At 47.4% G+C, this 17,665-nt stretch overlaps 1 protein-coding gene across 1 annotated transcript; it reads left to right on the top strand.

Annotated features, from left to right (window-relative positions):
- The first annotated feature begins 16,239 nt into the window (after positions 1-16,239).
- On the top strand, positions 16,240-17,211 carry LOC125540538. The gene has a single exon (XM_048704157.1). It carries the CDS (start codon positions 16,410-16,412, stop codon positions 17,007-17,009), a length of 600 nt encoding a protein of 199 aa, XP_048560114.1. The 5' UTR covers positions 16,240-16,409; the 3' UTR covers positions 17,010-17,211.
- The last annotated feature ends 454 nt before the right edge of the window (positions 17,212-17,665 follow it).

The raw sequence follows: 17,665 nt of genomic DNA, 5'->3' as shown, positions 1-17,665 counted from the left end.
GAAGATCAATATGCATGTGTATTAGTTGTGTGACTAGATATCGATAATGGTGTCAAAATTGTGAATAGTGTTCTGACAAGCGTACCCATTCCTGTCTTTGAGATCTGCTCCTTTCGGACGCCATCATGCGAATGTTCTCGCAAACGCAGAATGCACACAGATCAGTCCCCTGTGCCTGCTTCAGGGCCTTTATGAGAATGGAATTTGATCAGATAATAATTAATCAAGTATGATAATTAAAAAGATAGCAGCTAGCTAGCTAGCTAGTACTACTTAATTACTTACCTTGGGTCGAAACCATTTCAGCTTTTTTTTTCCATTCGCCTTCCGTGACGCTGATGAACCTTGCCCAAGCCCTGCCCGCCGACAAAGAAAATAAATAAAGGGGCTATTAATTAAATAGTTCATATCATGAAATAACAAACTAAATAGGCCGAGATATATAGTTAATAATGATTGAAATTACCTGTTGACTATCCCAAACAAGATGTTATAGTCACTTTCTTTTTTAAGTAGTGAGTCCAGTATTTCAACTGTTCCGTCGTCAACTTTAATGATACACAAGATCCAGTGAAATCTGCATGCACACACGTTTGCATGTCTTAATTAAGCGGGCATATGTAAGCAAAAACATGTAGCTAGCTAGTAGGCAAAAACAGAGAATTTGTAGTACAAGACAGTGTGACTCACTGGAAGTTGTAAGGAAGTAGTATATCTTCATTGTATTTGAGGCGCTTCAAGAACTCTAGCATGCTGTCCTCTCCATGCTTTTCATGATATAAAATCTATTTTCCATGTGTATTCATTAACGGTGTTTGGGTCAATGAACCCAATGCCATAGCGTCCACCTTTTCTCATTTCATACATCTTCATCCTGCATAATACCACAGAAAAGAATATAGTGAGAATAATATTACAGGTAATGATTGATCAAAAGGATCACTATAGCTAGCTTGAGAGACTTAAATTACAGAAAGAAATCACTTACAGACAATAGCAACTGACTCTAGATTTGTCGAGTGCGTCTTGATTGTATAACTGAAACAGTTCAGAATACTCAACGGCCACAGCTTTCTCATGGTAGTAATGATCCTTCTTGACATACACCATGAAGGACTCTCAATCGGATCTCTTGGTAATGTCCATGTACCATTGATGCAATTCATACATTCTCGTTGGGAGCTTCTTGACATCTTCTGGCTTGACCAAAGGTTGGCCCCGGACATATTTCCATTTTATTTCCTCCTCTGTAATCACAGGCATGTCCTCGATCTCGAGGAGTTGTCCAACAGTGATCTTGAGTTCTTCAGCCTGCATTATATGCTGCTGGGTTATTACCACATCGCCCACCTCGGGAACGTAAATTGTTTGCCCACAATAATATTGAGCGCGCGTACTGTCACGTGTTGTTGGCGGCACAACAAGCGGTTCGATCGATTGCGCCTTCTGTTCTCCCAGCTGGGCAACGGTTTTCCCGCATTTTTTGACAGCTGCTTGTTGTTTGCTCGAGCTCGAGCTCGCCTCCTTCTGTAGACGTTTTCGATTTAACTTCCTGATGTGGCGCTCATAGTCTGTGTCAACAGGCTTAGGAGCTGGTGGTAGAGCCATACGAATGAAGTGGTCAACTACTTCCACAGGCACTTTCTCCCTTGGCGACGGTGGCGGTTTCGGTCCAAAATGGGCGTCGACTTCTGCCCGCACTATGGCATCGGTTTGCTCCTTGGTCCTGTCGTAAGCCCTCTCAGGAAGAGGAGTTTTAAGGTTTGGACCATATTTATATCGTTTGCCTCCACCTGTACTTCCTGTACTATGACCTCGACTCGTACCGCTACGCACCATAGCTGCGGGGTGTCTCTTCTGCGATTGCTGAGGCGGCAGAGATGGCTGACGGGGCTGAGTTGGACGAGGAGGAGTGGCCTGAGGTTGTGCCGGACTTGGAGGAGGAGTGGACGTCTGACGCTGTGTCGGACTTGGAGGAGGAGTGTGGCCTGACACTTTGCCGGACTTGGAGGAGGAGGAGTGGCCTCACGCGTTGGTGGACTTGGAGGAGCTGGAGTCTGCTGAATCGGTGGCGGACTTCGACGAGGAGTCGGGTGACGTGGTGTCGGTGGCCTTCGAAAGATGATGCAATCCTTTCTCCATAGGATCATACGATGTTTGGCCTCTCCGAGTGTGTGCTCCTTGTCACCTCCAGGAATGTCAAGCTCTAGCCCCGAATATTGGTTCACCACCTCATCAACCAAGACATGAGCATAGCCTGCTGGAATCGGGTTGCAATGGAAGGTTGCATCGGGGGAATTTGTATAAGCAACGCCGTCCGCCACCTTCAAGGATATGTTCTTAATTTTGAAGTGTAGCTCGCAGTTAGTGTTATCCATGATGTCATCCACGGGGTATCTATCCAGCATTGCGTCAAACGGGGCGGAACCCACGCTGCTTCTCGGCATGGATGGGGCGGTGGTATCCAATGCTGGATCATCAGCTAGCTGCTGCAGCTGCTGAGACCCCCTTTGCTGGCTAAGTGAGTCGATCTGCTCCTGCTGCCGCTGGAATTTGACTGCCAAGTCCGCGTGCGCTGATTCTAGGCCTTGAAGTCGTTCATAGTCCAGCCTCCTCTTCTCCTCCTCCATCTTCCTCTGCTTCTCCTCCGCAATCTTCCTTCTCGCACGGGTTCTGTAGTCGGCGTTCCAGTCTGAAAACCCCTCATACCACGGAATAGCGCCCTTGCCTCGTGTTCTTCCCGGGTGTTCAGGATTTCCCAGGGCACGCGTAAGCTCGTCGTTCTCTCTGTTGGGCTGGAACACCCCTGTTCGAGCCTCTTCTATTGCAACAATTATATTATCGTCGGCTCCGTTCAGACATGCCTTCGTCGAAACTGTGCCTGTCTTCAGGTCCAACTCCCCCCCATGCGCATAGAACCAAGTCCTGCACCTGGGGGGCCAGCTCTTAGTAACCGTAGTGACACCTGCATCCTCCATCTCTTTCTCAGACTTATCCCACTTAGGCATTGCCACCGCGTAGCCACCTAGCCCCAGCTTATGGAACTTATCCTTTTTTTGGGCATTCTTCCTGTTTATTCTCGACTGTTCCTTAGCTAATTCTGAATCCTTGAATTTCACGAAATCGTCCCAATGAGCACTTTGATTCTCTAGTGTTCCCTCGAATACTGGAGTCTTCCTTCCATCCTTGATGTACTTGTCCCATACTCTGTTCTTGTGGTTCTTGAATGCAACCGCCATCTTCCTAAGAGCGGCGTCCTTGACTTTCTCCACATCTGCATCTGTGAAATGATCTGGTAGGGTGAAATGTTCCATGAGAGTATCCCAAAGCAGTTTTTTTGTCTGTTGTCGACAAAAGTAAGATTTGGACGTGGCTTTGCTGGCTCTCTCCATTCTTGAAGGGAGATTGGGAGTAGGTCCTTCACAAGAACTCCGCACTGACGAACGAACTTGTCTGCAATCTTCTTAGGCGCTAATGGTTCACCATTAGGTCTGATTGCCTCGATATTGTACTTTACGCCCTCCTTCAACTTTTTGTTCGGGCCTCGTTTCGTCCTGTTGTCTGAAGATTTGCTCGATCCGGATGGCTGAAAGAAGAAAGATCGATTCGTTAATATATCTTCAACTCATTTAAAACATGTGATGATCACCAGATTCCTGCTTATATAAATATATATACCTCGCCGGTGTTTGTTGTTTCAGGATCAACATGTTCTTCGTCATCGTCATAATCGTAGTTCATGACTTCATCAATTCGGTCATCGCGATCGAATATCATATCATCCTCTCCGGTGTTGTTTAGAAATTCGGAGCCGTCATAATCTTCTTCATTCTGATCATCATCTGGCCCGCGTATCATATCGAACATGGTCTGTTCTCTCTCTCTGTCGGTATTGTCCGCCATAGCTTTTATTTAACTATGCCAAAAGAAATATAAAACAATTTAGTATTCAAATTACATCGTCTCGAATAATAGATATAATCTCAAATACATCGTCTCGAATAATAGATATAATCTCGAATACATCGTCTCGAATAATAGATATAATCTCGAATACATCATCTCAAATAATATATAATATTGAATAGTACATCACTGGCTAGGTAGCTAATTAAAGATCGAATACTACAGAAGAACCTAGGACACTCGCGGTTCCTGCGGCGCGGGCGGTGGACACCCAAAGAGAAGGAACCCTCACAGGATCATAGCTGAAGTGAGATCCCTGAAGAAACTGTCTGTTGGAAATATGCCCTAGAGGCAATAATAAAAGCATTATTATTATATTTCCTTGTTCATGATAATTGTCTTTATTCATGCTATAATTGTATTATCCGGAAATCATAATACATGTGTGAATAACAGACACCAACATGTCCCTAGTAAGCCTCTAGTTGACTAGCTCGTTGATCAACAGATAGTCATGGTTTCCTGACTATGGACATTGGATGTCATTGATAACGGGATCACATCATTAGGAGAATGATGTGATGGACAAGACCCAATCCTAAACATAGCATAAGATCGTATAGTTCGTTTGCTGGAGTTTTTCCAATGTCAAGTATCTTTTCCTTAGACCATGAGATCGTGTAACTCCCAGATACCGTAGGAGTGCTTTGGGTATACCAAACATCACAACGTAACTGGGTGACTATAAAGGTAGACTACGGGTATCTCCGAAAGTTGACTGTTGGGTTGACACGGATCAAGACTGGGATTTGTCACTCCATATGACGGAGAGGTATCACTGGGCCCACTCGGTAATGCATCATCATAATGAGCTCCAAAGTGACCAAGTGTCTGGGTCACCGGGATCATGCATTACGGTACGAAGTAAGTGACTTGCCGGTAACGAGATTGAACGAGGTATGGGGATACCGACGATCGGATCTCGGGCAAGTAACATACCGATTGACGAAAGGGAATTGCATACGGGGTTGATTGAATCCTCGACATCGTGGTTCATCCGATGAGATCATCGTGGAGCATGTGGGAGCCAACATGGGTATCCAGATCCCGCTGTTGGTTATTGACCGGAGAGTCGTCTCGGTCATGTCTGCTTGTCTCCCGAACCCGTAGGGTCTATACACTTAAGGTTCGGTGACGCTAGGGTTGTGAAGATATGTATATGCAGTAACCCGAATGTTGTTCGGAGTCCCGGATGAGATCCCGGACGTCACGAGGAGTTCCGGAATGGTCCGGAGGTAAGGAATTATATATAGGAAGTGCTGTTTCGGCCATCGGGACAAGTTTCGGGGTCACCGGTATTGTACCGGGACCACCGGAAGGGTCCCAGGGGTCCACCGGGTGGGGCCACCTATCCCGGGGGGCCCCATGGGCTGAAGTGGGAGGGAACCCAGCCCAAAGTGGGCTGGGGCGCCACTCCCCTAGGGCCCATGCGGCTAGGGTTGAGGGGAAACCCTAAAGGGGGCTCCCCCTTGCTTGGGGGGCAAGCCCCCCACCCCTAGGCCGCCGCCCCCCCTAGGAGATCCCATCTCCTAGGGCCGGCGCCCCCCCTAGGCACCCCTATATATAGTGGGGGAGAGGAGGGACTTCATACAACAGCCTTTGGTGCCTCCCTCTCCCCCCGTTACGTCTCTCTCTCGTAGTATAGGCGAAGCCTTGCTACTGTGACGCCCTGCATCCACCACCACGCCGTCGTGCTGCTGGATCATCATCAACCTCTCCTTCCCCCTTGCTGGATCAAGAAGGAGGAGACGTCTCCCGTCCCGTACGTGTGTTGAACGCGGAGGTGCCGTCCGTTCGGCGCTTGGTCATCGGTGATTTGGATCACGTCGTGTTCGACTACATCATCCCCGTTCTTTGAACGCTTCCGCTCGCGATCTTCAAAGGTATGTAGATGCATCCGATGACTCATTGCTAGATGAACTCATAGATGGATCTTGGTGAAACCGTAGGAAAATTTTTGTTTTCTGCAACGTTCCCCAACACTGTCAGGTATTGGAGAACCTGCCGCCCTCTAACGCAACCATGTAGCGATGGACGTGCTCGTCCTCCTCCCTGACACGGCGACGTACCACCTCCGGCGGGGCCGGCTCCCTCCGCACCGAAACTGGCCCACGCGAACGCCACCAAACGAGATCAGGGTCGACAACGGGACCCGGGGCCGGGTTCCTCATCAAGCGGCGCGCCCCTCCAGGCAGCAACTCCCAGTGCCAGCCCAGCGGAGCCCAGTCCCGGACATGGGTCAGCCGGACGTCGTCGCAGACGGGTCGACGGCGAGGATGCGGGCCGGGCATGTCGAGAAAAAATACTAGCTATATGCCCGCAAAAAGTAACATTTTTTAATGATTGGATTTTGATAACTAAAATTTCTAACATTTCTATATAACTAACATTTCTATAACATTTCTAACAATGCTATATATAACTAACATTTCTATAACATTTCTAATATTTCTATAACTAAAAAAATGAAAAATTTCTAACAATTCTAACTTTTTTATAACTATTTCTATAACTAAAAAACAGAAAAATTTCTAACATTTCTAACTATTTCTAAAAAACAGAAAAATTTCTAACAATTTCTAAAAACAGAAAAATGTGTGTGTGTGTGTGCGCTCACCGGCCGGCGAGGCGAGAGGCGGCGGGGGGCGGCGACGGGGACGGCGACGGGCGCGGCGACGACGGGGATGACGACGACGGGCCGGGACGGGGCGGGGCGGCGACGACGACGGGGACGGGGATGACGCGGGACGGGCCGGGACGGGGCGGCGGTGACGACGGGGACAACGGGGACGGGACGACGGGGCGGCGACGGGCCGGGGCGGCGACGGGCCGGGGCGGCGACGAGGGATATGGGGACGGCGGGGGCGGCGGGCGACGGTGCAGAGGAGAAGAAGCAGAGGGAGAGATGAGGAACTGACGAAATTTTGAAGTGTTTTCTTATATAGAACCAACCTTTGCTACCGGTTGGAGCCATGACCCGGTACTAAAGGGGGTCGCTTAGCCACCAACCGGTACTAAAGGTCTGTTTTGGCTAGCCCAAGCGGCGGAAAGCGACCCCCTTTAGTACCGGGTCATGGCTCCAACCGGTACTAAAGGCCCCCCCTTTAGTACCGGTTGGTGCCACGACCCGGTACTAAAGGGTGTGCGCTGCCAGGCGAGGGGCACAAAAGTTTAGTCCCACCTCGCTAGCCGAGGGGCACTCGCACCTGCTTATAAGCCCCGCCGTCGCTGCTGTCTCGAGCTCCTCTCTTAAGCAGGCCTTCTGGGCCTACCTCTTCCGCGATGCCCTGTTGGGCCTACTGGGCTAGCGGGCCTGCATCCTGGCCCAACTTGAATTTGGGTTTCTAGTCGTATGCAGGCCGCTGCGGCCCAGTAGGTGGGCTTTTTTTTTCTTATTTTTTTGCTTTATTTATTTTTGTGAATAACTTAACTTTGAAAATAGATTTTTCAGTGATTCTTTTTTCTTATGATTAATATTAGTGTGTTTTATCATTATATTCAATTTGGTAATGCTTAGGTTATTTAAAAAATAAAATGCTTTTGTAACGGATGAGTTTTCGTCCGAAACCCTGATACTTTAAAATAGATTGTCCATTTTGTACACGAAGTGCATCCAGTTTTTGCGGTAACCCTCTCTACTTTTTTGCACATGCTATGTGGGTGAAATTATGATACCATGCCAACTTTCAACCTTTTCTGAGTTCATTTGAAATGCTTTTTAATTTCAGGGTCATTTAGCTAAAAAAATCAGTAAATGCATGAAAGAATTTGCTTGCACATAAAATTTCTTCGCGTTTCAAATGCCAAAACACATAACTAGCTACACTAACTATTACAGAGATTCCCTCCTGGGTGTGAAACACAGAAGAAAGTGATGATAGTGAAGCCGATCACATCCCAGATCTTTGGGTGTGAAACTTTTTCTTCGCGTGTGTCCCTTTGCGTCGTAGCCATGGAAAATCTTTATCATTTAACGGGATGCTTGGGTCAATATTCACTGTGAATGGAGCAATTTCATCAAACTTTTCATAATCTTCTGACTTGTCTGTCTTGTCATCCACTCCCACGATGTTTCTCTTCCCAGAAAGAACTATGTGCCGCTTTGGCTCATCGTACGATGCATTCGCTTCCTTATCTTTTCTTTTTCTTGGCTTGGTAGACATGTCCTTCACATAGAAAACCTGTGCCACATCATTGGCTAGGACGAATGGTTCGTCTGCATACGCAAGATTGTTGAGATCCACTGTTGTCATTCTGTACTGCGGGTCTTCCGTTACCCCGCCTCGTGTCATATTGACCCATTTGCACCGAAACAAAGGGACCTTCAAACCACGTCGATAGTCAAGTTCCCATATGTCCTGTATATAACCATAATATATTTCCTTTCCCGTCTTGGTTTCTGCATCAAAGCGGACACCACTGTTTTGGTTGGTGCTCTTCTTATCTTGAGCGATCGTGTAAAATGTATTACCATTTATCTCGTACCCTTTGAAAGTCATTATATTCGAAGATGGTAACTGGGACAACAAGTACATGTCATCTTCAATAGAGGTGTCATGCATGGTACGTGTCTGCAACCAGCTGGCGAAACTTCTGGTTTGTTCACATGTAATCCAGTCATCAGACCGCTCCAGGTGTTTGGAGCGTAGAAAATTCTTGTGTTCATCCATATACGGAGCCACCAAGGTGGAATTCTGTAGAACTGTGTAGTGTGCTTCAGTGAGAGAATGTCCGTCCATACATATTATTTGTTCCCCTCCTAGCGTGCCTTTTCTATCCAGTCTGCCCTTATGCCGCGATTCAGGAACACCAATCGGCTTAAGGTCGGGAATAAAGTCAATACAAAACTCAATGACGTTAATCTCCTCGCATAGGTGAACTAGGACGTGCGTCATGATGTTGAAGAAGGATGGTGGGAACACCAACTCGAAACTGACAAGGCATTGCACCAAATCATTCTGTAACCTTGGTATGATTTCTGGATCGATTACCTTCTGAGAGATTGCATTGAGAAATGCACATAGCTTCACAATGGCTAATCGAACATTTTCCGGTAGAAGCCCCCTCAATGCAACCGGAAGCAGTTGCGTCATAATCACGTGGCAGTCATGAGACTTTAGGTTCTGGAACTTTTTCTCTGCCATATTTATTATTCCCTTTATATTCAACGAGAAGCCAGACGGTACCTTAATACTGAGCATGCATTCAAAGAAGATTTCCTTCTCTTCTTTGGTAAGAGCGTAGCTTGCATGACCCTGATGTATGCCGTCTTTTCCGTGCATACGTTGCTGGTCCTCCCGTGCCTCAGGTGTATCTTTTGTCTTCCCATACACGCCCAAGAAGCCAAGCAGGGTCACACAAAGATTCTTCGTCACGTGCATCACGTCGATTGCGGAGCGGACCTCTAGGTCTTTCCAATAGGGCAGGTCCCAAAATATAGATTTCTTCTTCCACATGGGTGCACGTCCGTCAGCATCATTCGGAACAGGTTGTCCACCAGGACCCTTTCCAAAGACCACCTTCAAATCCTTGACCATATCATGTATATCAGCACCAGTACGGTGGCGAGGCTTCGTCCGGTGATCCGCCTCACCTTTGAAATGCTTGCCTTTCTTTCTTACGGGATGCCTGCTCGGAAGAAATCGACGATGTCCCAGGTACACATTCTTATTAGCCAAATATATACTGTCGGTATCGTCCAAACAGTGCGTGCATGCGCGGTATCCCTTGTTTGTCTGTCCTGAAAGGTTACTGAGAGTAGGCCAATCATCGATGGTCATGAACAGCAATGCCTTTAGGTCAAATTCTTCCTCCATGTGCTCATCCCACGCACGTACACCTGTTCCATTCCACAGTTGTAAGAGTTCTTCAACTAATGGCCTTAGGTACACATCAATGTCGTTGTCGGGTTGCTTAGGGCCTTGGATGAGCACTGGCATCATAATGAACTTCCGCTTCATGCACAACCAAGGAGGAAGGTTATACAAACATAGAGTCATAGGCCAGGTGCTATGGTTGCTGCTCTGCTCCCCAAAAGGATTAATGCCATCTGCGCTTAGACCAAACCATACGCTCCTCTTGCGTCATCTGCAAACTCCTTCCCGTACTTTCTTTCGATTTTTGTCCACTGCGACCCGTTAGCGGGTACTCTCAACTTTCCGTATTTCTTACGGTCTTCTCTATGCCATCGCATCGCCTTGGCATGCTCTTTGTTTTGGAACAAACGTTCCAACCGTGGTATTATAGGAGCATACCACATCACCTTGTCAGGAATCTTTTTCCTGGGGCGCTCGCCCTCGACATCACCAGGGTCATCGCGGCTGATCTTATAGCGCAATGCACCGCATACCGGGCAAGCGTTCAAATCCTCGTACTCACCGCGGTAGAGGATGCAATCATTAGGGCATGCATGTATCTTCTGCACCTCTAACCCTAGAGGGCAGACAGCCTTCTTTGCTTCGTACGTACTCTCGGGCAATTCGTTGTCCTTTGGAAGCACATCCTTTATCATTACCAGCAACTTTCCAAATCCCTTGTCAGATACACCATTCTCTGCCTTCCATTTTAGCAATTCCAGTGTGGTGCCCAGCTTTTTCTTGTCACCTACGCAATTCGGGTACAACAATTTTTTGTGATCCTCTAACATGCGCTGCAACTTCTTCTTCTCCAAATCACTTGCGCAATTTCTCTTTGCATCGGCAATGGCCCGACCTAAATCATCAACGGGCTCATCTGATGCCTCTTCTTCAGCTTCTTCCCGCATTGCCGGCTCAGCTTCTTCCCGCATTACCGGCTCATCTTCATCCCCCATTGTTGTATCATCGTATTCAGGGAACCCATAGCCAGGATAGCTGTCGTCGTCCTCTTCTTCTTCATTGTCTTCCATCATAACCCCTCTTTATCCGTGCTTGGTCCAAACATTATAGTGGGCCATGAAACTGGACTTAAACAGGTGGACGTGAATGGTTCTTGATGAAGAGTAACTGTGACCATTCTTACAGCCAACACATGGACAAGGCATAAAACCATCCGCCCGCTTGTTTGCCCCAGCCGCAAGCAGAAAAGTATGCACGCCCTCAACAAACTCGGGAGAGCATCGGTCATCGTACATCCATTGCCGGCTCATCTTCATTACACAACACCGAATAGACCAAATTAATACAAGTTCATACATAAAGTTCATACATAAAGTTCATACAACACTTAAATGCAACAAACAAATAACTCTCTAGCTAAAGCATTTAAATGCAACAACAAATGCGATCAAGATCGCAACTAAGGTAACAATTGATCCAACAGCATAATGATACCAAGCCTCACTATCGATGGCATATTTTCTAATCTTTCTAATCTTGAAGCGCATTTTCTCCATCTTAATCTTGTGATCATCGACGACATCGGCAACATGCAACTCCAATTCCATCTTCTCCCCCTCAATTCTTTTCAATTTTTCTTTCAAGTACTCGTTTTCTCTTTCAACTAAATTTAACCTCTCGACAATAGGGTCGGTTGGAATTTCCGGTTCACATACCTCCTAGAAAAAATATCTATGTCAACTTGATGGGCATAATTTGTCATAAACACGAAATGCAACTAGTTTTAAAAGAGAATATATATACCACATCCGAATCATAACAAGGACGAGGGCCGACGGGGACGGATATCAAAACCATGGCACTATATGTATAACAAACAACGTACGGGTAAGATAATTATACGAGTAACTATATATCCAAATCACACAAACATCAATTTTTATATAAAATTTCATGAACAAGAGACTCACCACAAGGTGGTGCCGGCGACGGGATGGTGCGGGCGATCGACGGTGGTTACGACGGAGATTTAGAAGGCACTAAGTAAACCACACCTACATATGCAAACTAAGTGTTATTTTTGACCTCAAATTGCATATAAATCAAATACTAGCACATATATATATATATATTTCCTCCCAAATTACTAAACTCACAAATTAATCACTATATAAAGCATTGCAAGAGCTAATCTAGCAATGAGAGATGAAAGGACAAAGTTGCTAACCTTTGTGATCATTTGAATGGATGGGGGCCTTCAAATCTTGACAAATTTTGGGCAAAATGTGTGATGAGCTCGAGAGGAAGAGGGGAAGAACAGAGAGGAGAGGGGAAAGGGGAAGAACAGAGCGAGCTCGGGTGGACGAAGGGTTTATGTAGGACGACCTTTAGTACCGGTTCGTGCCAAGAACCGGTACTAAAGGGGCTGGAGGGACCCCAGTCTGACAACATCCTGCCACCACTCTCATTAGTACCGGCTCGTGACACGAACCGGTGCTAAAGGTTCTCCACGAACCGGTACTAATGAGAGCGGCCCGGCTAGCCGTTGGAACCGGCACTAATGTATATATTAGTGTCTGCTCAAATACAAACCGGCACTAATGTGCTTCATGTTTGACCCTTTTTCTACTAGTGAAAAGGAAATAGAACCTACGTACTACGTCGATCATAGCTACTCCTCGTCAGAGATCACCACGATCTCCATGCCCGGCTCCGGCAGCATGGGCGATAGTTGCAACTCCAGCCTCCTCCGGTCTCCTCCGCCTCTATCTACGCGTCGAGCTCGTTGAAGAGCGTATCAGTCTCCGCCTGCTGTCGCCGGATAAACGCCCGGTTGGCCTCCACATAGGCCTCATCCTGGATGGACTCCAGGATGGCCTGCCGCTCGACCATCTTGGCGGACTAGGCGACGGCAAACTCCGCCTCCGCCTGCTCCATGTTGAAGGCCGACAACTGCCGGTCTAGCTCCTCCGCCTCCTCTACCCGCATCGGAGCCATCTCCTCCTCCCCCTCCCCATCTTCCCCTAGCTCCTCTTCCTCCTCCTCCTCCGGCTCCGGCATAGTACGTGATCTTGCTCCGGAACATGGCAGAGTGGCGGAGCGTGGACAGAGCACCAGAGCGGGAGAGGAAGGAGGTGGATGGGTTCGGACTGGCGGCACGGAGAGGGGGGGGGGATGGGTTAGGGTTGCGGGACGCTTGACGGCTTAAATAGCCGGATTTCGTCTTGGGCAGCGAGCCAGAGCGGCGCCACGCGGCGTTCACACCGCGGCGACGGACGTGGCGTCTGTCGGACCGCCGGGTTTCCATGTGAGCCACGCCATCAAGCCGACGTGACGGGCGCGCCCAGGCGCCCCCATATCCGCTCCATATTTGGGCTGGATATAGGGAGTGCCGGTCAGTCCTGAAATTTGAGGGCTATTTGAGAGGCCCGTCTAGGCCGAAAAATTATGACCGGGCAGTGTTCGGTTGGCCCGCGCGGGCTTATGAGATGGATTTAAGAGGTCCAATTATAGATGCTCTAATGTCACTCACACCCTCCTTTGCTCTAGTTCCGTCACATACTCACAACTCAAAAGGGTGCCGGAGCCCATCCATGCTTTGTGATGGAAACTTCTATTCTTGATTCGAACAAATGGATCCTCTGTAGAAATCTACCGTGCAGCTCCTTGCTCCCACTACACAGAGGGGCAGAGGTAGTGTGACTGTCAGCTCTTTCACGGTGACATCAACAACTCAATCAAGAATTGCAAGGAACTAACTACGGCGGAAACATCTTCATACTGATGGAGTTTGAACTTTGAAGTCAAACTGAAAATTTCAGTGAAGAAGATGGATCGAGTCTTAAACACTTGAGATTTGGTTACAGCGCCGATACATCCCCAAGCATCTGACGTTGTTGCAGACAGGAAGGTTCTGACAGATACTTCCCTTAAAATAACACCTCGACCCTACTTGTTGGCGTTGCATAGGAAGTGATCATACGATTAGTATGCCATGCAACCTTCGACAGGTGCCTACAACTCTTGCACGACCTATTAGAAGTGTGAAGGAAGCTTTCTGCATGGAGGAGAGCACACACCTTGTTCACCAATGAGAATGTCTTTTAGTTTTTTTTACCGTGTTTAATAGTACAAGTATATAACCCTGGTTCATCATTTTTTGTTGGTGCTTATATAATTCTTGAGCATATATATATGTGAATCGAATAATGCATTGGTTGTTGAACCCGATGGATATGAATAAAGTTATAGCCAACTTTCAAATTCAAATTCCATACAATTTTAAATAGCAGCGATTAAATTAGGGTGAAAATGCGCTCTGCAGGTCGTTGCGGCACACACGGTCTGTAAAGCACAAACGTGTGTGATATATATCATAATCCAATATGGTTCGCGGAGAGAAAACATGTGCGACCATGCACACAGTTATCCCTGATGTTAGACAATATCACAAACGGCGCGAGCAAACTAATTGTTTGTGATAGTCATCTTATCGTACACTGTTTACAATCATGAACTATTTCTGATGTCGTACGCATCGTAAACGTTGCACCACATAATGGCGTGTGCGATAGTTATCCTGTACGACACTGGTACGATGGTCCGACATTTCTTAATGCTATCCGACACTCGTACGATGATTAGCTAATCTTCTTAATTACATATCGCATACAGTTCGGAAGAAGTGAATGTGTGTGATAGTCTTCTTATCATACACGCTTTACAATCATGACCTGTTTGTGATGAGGTGTGCATCATAAACATTGCACCACCAAATAGCGTGTGCAATGGTAATGCCGGCACACACGAGTACCAAGGATGAAGCGTTTGGGATATTCGATATATCACAAACAATTGTGTGATGAATCGTGTTTGGGATAGAGCGGGCATCGCATACGCTTTGTTCTAGAAAAACGTATGCATTCCTACTTCCTATCCTCGATGGTTTTTGGGTCATATGTGGGAAGGCCCCCCTATATCGCACACACTGGCAAGGCAACGGTTTAAAACTCCATCGCGAAAAGGGGTTAAACCCGTTTGTATAGCAGCTCGCTGTATCAATGAAAGGCGATGTGGATGTTGGTGAAGACGTTGACGTTGATGAAGAGGATCACCGCGATGATGGTCCCCCAGCAGCACACCAACGCCACCGGGAAGGAGGGAGAGAGGTTCCTCCTCTCGCTTCTTCCTCCATGGCCTTCCCCGTAGATGGGGCGTGGTTCTCCGCTCTAGTCATTGGCCACCATGGCTTCTGGAGGGGCAAGATACCCTTCGAGAATGGATCTTTATGGAGCAGTTTTTTGGGCGCTGGGATTCTGAGTCTGGCCATGAACAGAATTTATTTATATAGCTCTGCTACTGGAAAAATTCTTAAAAAGTTAGGACAGATCAGAAACTTCGTTTCCGAGCTACACAAATAAAATCGTGAATTATTGGCCCTTGGAAGGTTGGTTAAAAATTCCATACCTTCTGTCGTGAAGAATTATTTCGGTAGGGCGAAGATTGTCCATTGTACTCCAGAAGGTACCGCGGCTGCGCATTGGCTTGCTAGTTTTTTTTTCGAAAATATCAGATCTATTATAGAGATCCATCGGAAATACAAATCATCTCAAACATAATACAAAATTATATCGAGAGCTAATTAAAGAGGAAAATTCTGGGGGTGTGGCATGGTAAGCCTCCTGACTTCTTAATCACCTCTCTTGTAACAGACATGATTATTGTTTAATAAAGGTTCAAAAACAGTAACCCTAAAAGTACTAAACAAGTAGGCTGAATTCCACGGTAGCCCCCATGGGTTATACTCTCTCCGTTCCTACATATAAGTCTTTTTAAAGATTCCACTACGGACTATATTCGGAGCAAAATGTGTGAATGTGAACTCTAAATTATATCTATATACACCGGTATTAATCATGTAGTGGAACCTCTAAAAATATTTATATTTAGTAATCGGAGGAAGTAGTTCCCAATCACAATTTTTTTTCCTCTTAGCACATAATGCTACAGGGTGAGGCGTGCCTGGACTCCGGAGCAATCATGCATGCATGAGCTGCCGGAACAATCCTCTGGAGTTGAGGACAAGCAGCTAGCTAGCTAGCTGGAGCTACTAGTGCTGCTGCATGCATGCCACTCGGACCATGCATGGCAACCACCGGGCCGGGTGGGTAGAATGCCGCTATCAAGTCGACTCAATTGGATGTCCGCTCGTGCATGCGTGCTGGCCTAAATCGATCGTTTGCGCCTTTCAGGTTTGCCCAAAGCGAGCCATGGTGATCACCCACCACTAGCAGCAGTTGCACGTTCTGTGGAGCCTAAACAAGAATATTATACTAGGTGTAGTGGCATTTTCCGTTCAATTTACGCAAGATGCACGTCTCTCAAAAGTAGACCCAGCAATTGGCAGTGTTACTAGTTCAATTTATTTGTTTGAGGTGAAGTGAATTATATGGTTGATTAATGAATTCAGAGCAGTTGAACCACCCATGATCTGAAGAGGCTTGCCCAGCTCACTCACTCACTCACTCCACCGCTATAGCTAGTCTCTCTCACCTCATCTTCTACACGCGTCCACCGTATAGGTAGGCAGAAACAGCTAGCTTAGCACCGTCGGCGGGCCGGAAGGAGATGCCGACGGTGCGGCGGCGGAACCCGGACGTGCACGTGAAGGCGCTGGAGGGCATCGTGTCGGCCAACACCTTCCTCACGGTGGCCGTCTTCATCGGCATCACGGGGACCATCACGGCCTCCTCCACGGTGCCGCCCAACTGCGTCGCCGGGGACGACATCGCCCGCAACTTCTTCCTCTTCGAGATCCTCTCCTTCGGGTTCTACCTGCTGTCCAGCCTGGTGGCGCAGGGCATGAAGCTGTCCGTCACGCTGCTGGCCGCCGGCGACGACTTCTACGGCGACGGCGAGCAGAAGCCGGTCATGACCGACGACTGCGAGGAGATGCCGGCGTGGCGCGCGGCGGCTCCCCGGGAGCGGCGCCGCGCCGTGCTGCGCTACGCGCGGCCCATGATGCTGCTGGCCGCCGCCTGCTCCATCATGGGCACCTTCTTCCTGCTGCTCTCCATGATCGACGCCATCCAGCTCAAGTTCGGGATCCTGTCCTGCAACATCCCGCTCGCCGTCGGCGCCACCTTCGCGCTCTCCGTGCTCGCCGTCTCCGGCCTGCTCTTCTACGGGTACACCGTCGGATACGCGCTCTACAACTACCTGCCCTGACCGCGACCACTCACCCGCTTCCGCTTGCCCACCCACCTAACTCTTCTCTGCCTTTGTTTACTGTCTCCTTTTTTCACTTTTACAGTGCGAGGTTAATATATATTCTGGGATTACTTAGTGTAAGAAGTAGTACAGCACATATTTTATTGAAAGGAATGGTACAGCATTCGTTTCGAGAAAGTAAGGAGTGCATTTGAAGAAATGTGTTGCATCGAGATCCATGAGATTATTAGTTATGCAGGCAGGTGCATCGGGTGTAATCTTGGCATCTTGCAGTTCCTTCCAAAACTAGTAATTGCGCACGTGCAACACACGTTAAATACTTAGGCAATATATTAATTACACGCGGATATAAGGTATGCTATTATTTTGTGTTAATCATGTGATTAGTGCAATATTTGGTATGATACTAATTGCACGTTAAACACGTTTAACGCTCGCCATTGAAGCAGTCTAGGTCGTTGGATTGACTTAGTTCGATGGTTGAGATTGGTTGGATCTGCTCCTTTGGGTCTTTTTATATTGGTATAGATGATCGACCATTCAAAGTTTTCTTTTTTTTTTCTTTTAGCAAAAGACCCCGTGCATTGCAACGGAAGGAAAAGATACCAAATGCCCGTAACTCAAATAATCATGAGTCAACAAACCAATAGGTC

This window comes from Triticum urartu, chromosome 2, assembly GCF_003073215.2.
Source record: "Triticum urartu cultivar G1812 chromosome 2, Tu2.1, whole genome shotgun sequence".
In the NCBI taxonomy this organism is placed as follows: Eukaryota; Viridiplantae; Streptophyta; class Magnoliopsida; order Poales; family Poaceae; genus Triticum; species Triticum urartu.
Note: the sequence above shows the minus strand (reverse complement) of the source record. Positions and strands in the feature narration are given on the sequence as shown.

Bases quoted from the DNA above. Each gene is read 5' to 3' on its own strand.
- LOC125540538 (XM_048704157.1), top strand. From the start codon at position 16,410: ATGCCGACGGTGCGGCGGCGGAACCCGGACGTGCACGTGAAGGCGCTG.